The sequence below is a fragment of the Zeus faber genome, assembly GCF_960531495.2.
Source record: "Zeus faber genome assembly, chromosome: 10".
NCBI lineage: Eukaryota > Metazoa > Chordata > Actinopteri > Zeiformes > Zeidae > Zeus > Zeus faber.
The window spans coordinates 4240274-4251326 of record NC_137199.1 but is presented as its reverse complement, the minus strand read 5'-3'; the positions used below and the strand labels follow the sequence as shown (position 1 = coordinate 4251326).

The 11053-nt window shown below is 40.0% G+C and overlaps 1 protein-coding gene across 1 annotated transcript; it reads left to right on the top strand.

Annotated features, from left to right (window-relative positions):
• Positions 1–5: 5 nt before the first annotated feature.
• Positions 6–10091, top strand: commd5 (COMM domain containing 5). Its single transcript, XM_080007909.1, has 7 exons — positions 6–230; positions 644–804; positions 1125–1153; positions 1288–1338; positions 2193–2288; positions 2585–2660; positions 8491–10091. Exons 1-7 carry the CDS (start codon positions 110–112, stop codon positions 8590–8592), a joined length of 636 nt encoding a protein of 211 aa, XP_079864035.1. The 5' UTR covers positions 6–109; the 3' UTR covers positions 8593–10091.
• Positions 10092–11053: the final 962 nt, after the last annotated feature.

The following is an 11053-nucleotide window of genomic DNA, read 5'->3' as shown; positions in this document are numbered from 1 at the left end:
AGACAGGGGCCATCGAAACCCACAGTTTATGTTTTCCTCTAGGTTTTGGTTTTTGATACTGTTGTGGTTGTTTGTTTGTTTGTTTTTTTAACCTCATGCACGATTAACTATGTCGTCCAACCAAACAAGGGATGTCAGTTTTTTGGGCGGGAGGATACCACCAGAAATCGAATCCATGTCGAAGCACCTGAAGGATGTGGACCAAGAGACGTTCAGAAAGATCCTCAAAGGTAAATAAATGCTGTTCGCATGTGAGCAACGCGCTGTAACTTTCTATTCTCAACGGTGGCAGCGGCGGAGTGGCAGTGTGTTTGCTAGGATTTGCAGGGGCTATACATATACACATAGATGTGATGTTTCTGTATAGGTTTAATACATGTGCATACTAGAATATGGGCATGGATAACAATGGACGATTAGGTCTGAATGATCTATTACTAAATGATTAGATATGTCCACAAATCTGAGTTATTTCGATATTATCACAATGCTTTTATAATATGATGAAGATGTTAAATCTACAAATTGATTCCTGGTTGACAGACATTGTGTTGAATTGAATGAAGATTTTGACTTAAAAAAAAAAAAAAAAAAAAAAAAAAAAAGGCACCCTAAATCGAAATCTTTTTTTCTTTCTCTGCAGCTCTGGTGAGTGGCATAGAGGGGAACGACTGTCGAGAGACCATGAGGACGATAGCGGAGAGCAGTCTGGTACCAGAGGAGAAGCTTTGTCACATCGTCGCAGGGATGTACAGAGTGCTGACCGAAGCCATCCGCGTCCCCGCCTCGTCTCTAAAACAGGAGGTGTGTTATGATGAAAATAAATCCACTATATAAAAAAAGAGTCCTCGAAACACCAGTCAATATTCTCTACACGTACCTCTCACAATGAAACTCAACACGGACCGACAGGGTTATTCTCATGAAACCACCATAAGACATGTCAGAAATGAATTGATACACATATTTACAGAGAACGTGAAATAATCCATTTCAATATTAAAGTACGCAATGCCTACTATTATGGGCCACTTCGTTGATTTTAACTGTACGCATACAATATACACATTGAAGTGAAAACCAGTACCTTAAAGCAAAATCAAACGCTCTGTCTTTCTGTTCAGGCCTTCCGGGAAGATCTCCGGGAACTGAGGCAAGCTCAGTGTTTTTATTATCTTCTTTTTGTCTCTCATTTACTTCAATATATATCATATATATGTACAGCAATCCCCAAAAATATACAGTTATATCAGATATGTTTTTTTTTTTTGTTCTTCTTCTTCTTAGGTTACCTGAAGACTTCATCACAGATTTTGCCAGTGTGGTCTTTGGAAATCGGTGTGTTGTCTTTGGATGCAGACATTACATACACATTAGACGGTTGCATGATTATTGTCTACATAGTTGTCTTTGTAACGATGCCACTGGGCTAACGTTGTTCTAGTTCAGTTGTTACATAATTAGATAATAGAGGAGTAATACCCACGGCACCCTCATTAATTACAAAAACAAACCATTACTCATCACTCTAAACACTAAAACACAAAAACATTTTTCAAGATTGGACCAGAATAATAATTTATTTATTTTCTATAAGTTATGCTTCAGTTTGGTGACACACAAGATAACACAAATACCTTTTATGAATATATGCCGTGATATGGTTGGACGGAATCTCTGTCTGTCTTTCTGTATGTATGTCCTCTATCCATCCATCTACAGTATCTTTCATACCGGAAAATCGTGAAAAACAATGTTTCTTTCATGACTTTAATACAGTGGTACCTCGACTTACGACTGCATCTACTTACGACTAATCCAAGATACCAGTAGCGACGGTCGCGAAAATTTGTATCGACTTGCGACCGACTGGTCCAAGATACGACCGTGGAAATTTGCAGTTGGCGTGTCGGCGGCCCGTCAGCAGTCAGTCAGCGGGCGACCTACATCGGGCACGTAGTTCGTGGCTTATCGATATTTTTTTCATATTTACTGTGTTTGTGCTGTGTATTTTGTTTATTTTCACCCTTCATGATTTCAGAATTTATATGGGAAAAATTGCTTCGACATACGACTGTTTTAACATACGACCGTTCTTATAGAACCAATTACAGTCGTAAGTCGAGGTACCACTGTATACAGATTTGTTTTGTTTTTGTTATATTTGATTTTTTTACATTTTCTATTTTTAGTCGAACAGCTCTGGAGGCGGTGGCCTCTCGACAGGACCCCCACTTGCCCTCTTTAGAGACCTTCCGATGGAGGGTGGACGTCACCATTTCAACCAGGTAACATTCTAAAGGGAGAATAGTAGCAACTAGAAACTATAGTCACCACTCTTAAAATCATTAAAGTGAGTATAAAATAAGCCAAAACAAAATAATAATAGTCCTTAAGAGAGTTGTTCATTTCTATTGTTTGGTGACACCAGCTCAATCAGAAAATATACGATTTGTCACAATCACTGAAGCAATATCTCCTATTTCCGGCCTCTAAATGTTTCCCGTTGCGATTTAAGTTGGTAAGTAGAGGCCTGCTTTGGGTTTGACAGTAATGAGAACATTGTCTTTATTTCTCCTTGTAGCTCCTTAGCCAGAGCCCTCCAACCATCCATCCTGATGCAAATGAAACTATCTGATGGAAGTTTGCAACATTTTGAGGTACATTCACACTATACATATGATACATTCTGATATGTGTTTTTTTGTTGTTTTTTTATGATATTTAGGAAGCCACAGTAGGGCTTATCTAAATCCATAGCATCTGATGAATCTATTTTCGGGTTGAGGAAAACGACAGACAGACGGAGAATCTATTAATGTTAGGGATGCAACGGTACAGGGGGCTCACGGTTCGGTATGTATCACGGTTTTGGGGCCACGGTAATGGTATGGTTTCAGTTTCTTTATATTTAAGAAACACATATATTTCGATATGTTAAAAGGTGTAAAAAAAAAAAAGTTTTTTATAGTAGTCTGCCACAAAGAACTAGTGTAATGCTCTGTCTGTATGACTGTGGGGGGAGGGGTCACGGGGGTTCAAGTTCATTGGTGGCTTGTTATAATTTGCATAAGTTCATCTTATTTGAGGGGAGGTGCCAGGATAGTGGATAATTCAAATATGAATTTCAGTAAATATTTATTTATTTTTATATATATAATGTTTTAAAAACAGTTCACGATTAAACATAAATAAATAAATAAAACCAGTACTATAGTTAGTTATTTTTGTGTAGAACAGGTATAAACAGTATTTTTCACACATAAATAATAATAGTAAAATAACTTATTGAAATAAAACCTGCCTTCGCTTTGTGAACCTCACGTGACAGTGCTCCTTTTCAGCCAGGGCACCTCCCGGCATGCGGCTGACGTCGCTGGTGGTGCCGCGGCAGCGGATTCAATAGAAAGCAGCATTCATTGCACGCCGCGCCACTGCGCCAAATGCGTCCAGTGGACTTCTACCGTGATATTGTAATACCGCGGTTCACTCGGGCGTATTGAACCGTAGGGGCTGTACCGAACAGTAGGATAACATACCGTGTACTGTTGCATCCCTAATAAATGTTCACCAATTGACTTTCCATAAACTTTGTCGGTAGAAAACCAAAAAAATTACAGCGGCTATTTAAACTGAAATATTAAAATAGCGGTGAAATTGTCACGCTGTTGAAAAGCAAATTGGGGGATTGGGGAATTGCAATCTGAGTGGGTTACACCTGGTGGTTATTCTCCCTGATATGGGGAAAAAAAAGTATAGACGCTGATTACCATAACTACTATTACTATAAAAAACACTGTAGTAAGAATTCAAGTTGCCAAGGATGCCCACAATGCACCTGGGGGTTATTGTGGGTTTAAATGTTTAAATGGAAATTGGGGGTTAAATGTCAGTTTAGGGGCCCCTTAATGTGAGCGCTGATACCAGGGTGAAAGTAGTTAACCAGGGTTAAAAGGGTGACAAAGATCTTTCCCTTTCCATACCAAGATACTTCTAGCAGTGTCGAGCGATTTGAATTGGCGCCCATCTTAAACTCTTGTAGGTTAACCTAGTTAGCTCTATATTGTTGATGCAATTTACTTTTACACCTGACAAGCTTGATCTATTGGGTTCCATATCCGTCCATTTATCCCAGGGTAATTAGCTTGCTGTTTATCCATTAATCCAGTTGTCTAGTGGTATTTACCTTGGTATTCATCCAATTGGCGAGCATCTGCCGTCCCTATACTCAGTCTTGTTCCAGACTGTAGACAGCCGTACAGGGAAGTTGGGCAGCAGCCAGTGGAGCTGTCAGTCTGGTTCATTGGTTGTATAACCAGTGGATAAAAGTAGTGTAGCGTGATGAGGACCTATAATTAATATTTGTAGTTTAGTTGAGCGCCACCGGTTTTGTGATTAAAAGAAAATGAAACATTAAAAGTCAGTTTATAGCGCATTGGCAGCGATAGAGGTCCTTACTCTTCAGTCTCATGATTTCTCCGTTCAGTAATTCTCACACCCAATATGAGATAAATACCCAACTACTTCTTAATCAAACAATGAATGTTTATTTATAATAAGATAATTCGATAATATGGTAAAAATGTTGAGGTAGCAAAAGGTAAATAAAGCAAGTTCAACACAAACACACACAAAGGGAAGTGAATAGGTTGTTCTGGTGAGGGGGGAGTATTAACTATTGATTGAATTGGAGGAATTTAATTTGAATGCGCACAAAGGGCGCAGCTAATTCACTATTAACTGAATAAGAAAAATAAAGGAATCGCAGTGCCCACACCAACATCACTTTGCCGTGTTCTTACCGGAGCCCAAGCTTAATATATCGCAGTTCCTGGGATCACCGTTGTTTCGGCTTCGAATAGGTTTAGTCTCCTCTTGGCCCTGAATGATATCGCAGATCCAGATACTATTGGGTCCAGAAGATTCAGCGATGGTTGTTCATCTATGGTCCTACGGGACTTAGCAGCAGTAGGTTGGTGGCTAGTCCCAAAAATAACTCCCAGGGTCGTGTGGCCACATGACACTAGAAAGGGGTATTATTAAAAACAAGGGTGTGGTGTGGGGATGGTGTGGTTTATGCTGCCACACCTGTCTTGGGTCTAAATAATTGGGCCCAGGATCAGGGTGGCTGTTTCCCTGTTGCTCGTTAGAGTAGTCAACGAGCCACGTTCAACACCATCCTGAAGTTTGCGGACGACACCACCATCCTGGTCTCATCTCCAACGACGATGAGAGACGCTGACCTACAGAGAGTAGGTCAGCGTCTTGGCAACATGGTGCCAGGATAACAACCTCTCTCTCAACGTCTGCAAGACTAAAGAGATGATCGTGGACTACAGGAAACGACCGCGGGGGGGGGGGGGGGGGGGGCACGCCCCCATCCACATCGACGGAGCTGAAGTGGAGAGATTCTCCTGCTTCAAGTTCCTCGGTGTGTCCATCAGTGATGACCTCTCCTGGTCCAGGCAATCGGACGCTACAATAAAAACTGCCCAAAAGCGCCTGTTCTTCCTGAGGAGACTCAAGAAGTTTGGCATGTCTGTCAGGACTCTCACCAGCTTCTACCGATGCACCATTGAGAGGATTCTCACTGGCTGCATCACCGCCTGGTACGGCAGCTGCTCCGCTGCTGATTGCAAGGCGCTCCAGAGGGTGGTGAAGACAGCGGAGCACATCATTGGCTGCCACCTCCCCTCCGTGCAAGGCATCTACCGCACACGATGGAAAGCATGGAAAATCATACAGTCACCCAGGTCACGGACTGTTCACACTGCTGCCCTTTGGAAAACGTCCCCGGAGCATCCGGTGCAGGGACTCCCAGACTCACAAACAGTTTTTACCCTCAGGCCATCAGGCTTCTCAACCTGCAACATCTGTAGTCACCTATGTAAATGAAATGTACATCACCACAACTACATGTACATATCCATCGGCATTCCTTCACTTTATATTTATATCCATATCTTGTGCAATAGACTGACCTACTTCTGTCGGAACTGCTACAATGTTCCAATTATTTTAGTTTCCGTTTTAGGATTATTTTTCTTATTTTCATTTTATCTACATACACTGTGACCTCTTGCCCGTATTGGTTACGTCGACTCTTACTTTTTTTTTTTTTTTTTTTTAACTCTTATTTTCTTAAAAAATAAAAATGTATTTCCTCCTTATAGTTGCCTTGTTATCTTATCTTTTTATGCTCACTAAGCAGTTGTTGCCTGTCATGCCCCAAGAATTTCATTGTACCGAATGACCTTGTGTTGTACTGTACACTTGACAAATGAAACACTTTAAATTTTGAACTTTGAGCAACAGCTAAAACCCCCATCCCCACACATAAAGGAGAGGAGCCCTTGTCATGAAATGTTGTCTATCTGCTCCGGGCTTGCTCCACCTTGCCCACTCTCTACTATAAAACTGGCACTTTTTAACCCCATTGCCTGTGTCTCTTTGTCGGCGGGCCCTGAAAACGCTACTCATGTGGCGTGTGGCCGGCGGAACTTCCACAGAGGGGTTTATCAGCAAGGCTTGATGGGAGGCCCGGTGTGCATACTGCTCAGCATCGGTCGAGGTAGAAGTTGGGACGTTTTAAAGGTATAAAAATGAGGATCTCTACGACTCGTTTAAAAAAAAAAAAGACAAAGACAAGGAAAAGCAGTTTAGGTGAAGTAAAACAAAGTGGTTGCAAGGGAGCCCAGGCTCTGGGTGAAAATGACTAGTGAGACAAATGGCGCCTCAATGTTTTTACTTCGTTAAAAGGGCAAGCCGGAAGTGACCTACTCCGATCGCCATTGGTCAAGGAGTTGTCGCAACGTTTCCCGTCAGAGGGGTGGTGTTCCCCTTTTTAGGCAGATGTGCTCAAAACCCATCTCGAATCTGCATCTTGCAATCTGTCTCGTTCAGTCATTTAATACAGGTATTACATTCGTGTTTGTCAAATTAATCTTGGAATAAAAGCAGGGAGAACCACACACGAAAGTAAATCTTAAAATAAATAAAGAGAACGGGTTATACGTGATATAATTTCTGATTTGGAGCAATACCATCGGTGGCCGCTAGGGGGCCGTCCAAGTTCAGCAAATGGAACAGCCACATTTCCTCATCACATTCCTAGTTTTGTCATTTCTCGTCCCTCAAAGTCGAGAATGGTATAATTTTTCACAAAATCCCCCCAGGTCAAACATTAGTTTGGTTACACATTCGTTCAGACAGTTAGTTCAGTCCAAACTTGTTTTTAGGGTCTTAGACTTCAGAGAGAGAGATAGCCGATGATGGTGAAGGACAAACCGGTTTATTGACAAGCTGTGACATGCCAGGAGCAGATGGAATGATGAAGGGTGATTTAACCCATGCTTATCGATTGCTCTGGTGAGCAACAGGTGCACAGCCCCCCCTGATCCTGGGCCCAATTAACTAGACCCCAGACAGGTATGGCTGCTTAAATCACACGACCCCCAACGCCACAAGGTTCAACTCCTTTTTGAGATTGGGTAATTGTCTAGGCACTCGTTGAGAGTAAAAATGAATTCAACTGTCCAAATCTTCGTTCATTTGATTCAGTTGGTGTAAGGCACGGTGAGCGAGGGAGGAATTCCTGTGAAAGGATGAACAGAAGTCAGAAGAGTTAGTTTGGCTTTGAGTTGTGAATGGAATTCTCCCAATCACACAATGCAAAGTGTAAAGCACTCGCATTCGATATGAATTATGGCAAATGGCTGGCCCTTTTTTTTTTGTCTTGGTCTTACTAGTCCTCAGTAATTACTTTCAGTTTGTGAGTCGAAGATTTACTCGCTTTTTAGTGGTAATGTATAAATCACAACATGAAATGAAATCAACTGAACAAAGAAACTGCTGCCGCATTCGGATTCAGTAAATCCAGTGATTTGCACAAATCACTAATAACCTCATTGTGGAATGAGGTTATTTACATATCTCTTCCCTCCAGGGTTCTTACTGGGTCCTTGATGTGCTTGAAGTGCTTGATTTTCTTTTGAAGAAATTTAAGTACTGGAATACCTTGAAAACGAGCCCATGTTGTGCTGAAGAGCTTGAAAGTGCTTGAAAAAAAATGCTATAATTGAAAACCTGATGTATAAAATGATGATAATTTAAAAATTCCTGAATCGCTATTACGACGTGGATTATACCAGGTGGACACTTATAATAGTAGATGACAATGAGATTAATAAAATATATAATAGATGTACTAATATAAATAATAGACAATGAGATTAAGATTATATTATATTTTAATTATTAAACATCCCATTGAAAATGTATTATATTTGTCTTACGTGAAGTCCTTGAAAAAAAAAAATTGTTCTTAAAAAAGTACTTGAAAGTGCTTGAATTTCATTTTGTAATGGCAGAATGAACCCTGTCCCTCTTACTACCTTTAACCTTTTTTCCCCAGCAATTGAATCATGTTGTGTTGTCTTGCTGTTTGCTGTTGTTGTTGTGTATCGTTCATTTTTATTTTGCCCCTTTCAGGTGCCTGTGTCCAAATTCCAAGAGCTCCGCTACAACGTTGCCCTGATCCTGAAAGAGATGAACGATCTCGAAAAGAGAAGCGTTCTCAGAATCCAAGACTGACCGCGTCATTGACATAGACATTTCAGCGAAGTGAAGAATCCGTGTATCATTCATCGTCCTTGTAAATGTCCTGCTGCCTCTTGAGAGCCCTGTGGTTTCACAGAGGACATTATGTTGTTTTTTCATTGATTGCGTCCTATTTAATTCAATCTACATTTACTCTTTGCAAATAAAAATAAATTCAAAATTAACATTTATTACACACTAATATGTTCAAACCACGTATCGGTCCATTTTCGCTGTCACCAGACCCAGTCACTAGTTATTGTAGCAGTACGCATGGACCCAGACGTGCCTTGTGGAAGACTCTGGAAAATTGGTTGTATTACAACCAATTATTGAGATGCAAAATTTCAACTCATTTAACACTAAGTGCGTAAAGTTGCTTTTTTATGGTTAATAAACAAAACACAACAAACAAAATCACCAATTGTATTCGAACCTATTTTTAAACAGAGAGAAGACATTGAGACCTCTCTTTTTCAGTAATGCCCTGTCAGAGGCAGCCAGCAGCAGTAAACAACACAGAGTTTCAAACAGACAACAATCAACATTCTACTTTGTCAAAATAAAAAAAGAAAACAGTAACAACAGGAACTTTCAATCTCAAACATTGGCAGGTCAGCGAGGCTGCCTGTCGTTAAAAAACAAACAAACAAAAAAAGGTTTTTACCCGAGCCTTTGTATATGATAGACTCTGGTCTTATTGTCCTGAATTAGGGGGTTGCAGTGGATATAGTATGTATGATCATCAATTTTAGGAATGATTCTGTAAAAAATAGAATACAATACAACTAGATTATCTAACCATTGCCGGAAAATCATCTTTGACCTCCAGGCATATTTACAGATTCACAGATAAACCTCAGTTTATATGCAATTACCAAAAGTTTATCTGGAGTGTTACACATTACAATGTACAATTTTAAAACCCTCCTGGAGTTGTAATGGTTGGAGGCTGAAATGATTGAATATCCACCAGCTACATCCTCTATCAGCATGGTTGCTTTGTGACCATTAGATGGCCCCTCAACCTCCAATTTATATAAGTGTCTGGACTTACGAACCCAACAAAAGAGTTATGTATGCCGAAGTATAGTTATCGTAAGATAGAAGAGTTAATGTTTGTGTTCTTCAAGTACAGATAAATGAAGCCCAGAATCAAAGGATAACAAGCCTTGGGATTTATTATTGCCACACACACCAAACGATATATCTACTTAAGGGACATTCAAATACATTGCCTTACGGCTGGAAAATGTCATTTAATTGGGACAAAAACGTTATGCAATTATTGGTGTGTCCGACAGTAATTATGATTATCATTGATTTTGCATTGATCAGCTATTGCTGCATGAAGAAATGGGATGCATTAAGTCAATACTTGTGATGGGGTGGATGCCTTTTAACCTATATTGTATTTTTTTTAAAGGAGTGCCGATTGTGACACTGGCACTTACATGTACGTGGCAGTTCAATTACACAACGTCTTATGGAACGAATAACATTGTTGTTGTGAAATTCTGACAAAAAGACAAATTGTTATTGTTTCAGACCTTATATTAATACTGTGCTTGTGTACTGTGATATGCTCTGAAATCTACAGTATCTCACAGATCCGGTTGTTTGTTGTGTATGTGTTTCTTTCTCTGAGCGGAAACACGATACAACTGCATCATGTTATGTTCACATGCATGTCGTTTTTCACCCATACCTTCATTTCCCTTTTTGGTTTATAATAATATAACTACTTAACCCATGAGGCAATTGCATCAAAATGCATTTTTAAAAATGGCACAGAATTGTAGTTTTTTCTAGTTTTTAGGGTTAGGGTTTTAGGGTCAGAGTGTCAAATGTTTATAAAAAAAAAAAAAGTGTAAATATTACACAATGTATATAATAATTCGTTTTTGCTCCTGTAGAAGCGATAAGTCTGTACGATATCAACCTTGTTTTCAGAAGAAAAAAAACATGTTTTATTTGCGACGTCACCTCCCCGCGGTGGCGTGCTTTCGTCAGGTTAGTTTTAGTTTTAGTGTACGTATCTGCGCCCCCCAAATTAAAGTTGAATCAAATCTCCCCATTCAAATGAATTGGTTTAAACTGTTTTGTGTAGCACACAACAATCTCGCTATTTAATGAATTGGTTTAAATTTCGTTTAGTGTAGCACGAAAAGAAAGTTGGATAATCGTGCCCGGTCGTGAGTCAATAGATTAATTTTCGTGACTATCGTCACTAAAAAGCGTGAGGCCGGGTTATGCAAAAGACGATAGCAGGCGAGGCGATATGTGCAAAGGGCCATGAGGATCTCAATAAACTGGCAATTCATTTTCTGAAAGTAATGGAAGGGCACGTTTAGTATTCAGCCTTCGTATCTAGTACAGTTAGTTAACGCCAAGACAAAGAAAAAGGTGATATAACAGGCTCTCGGGTGACATTGCAGCCGGTCTACGCTGAGAA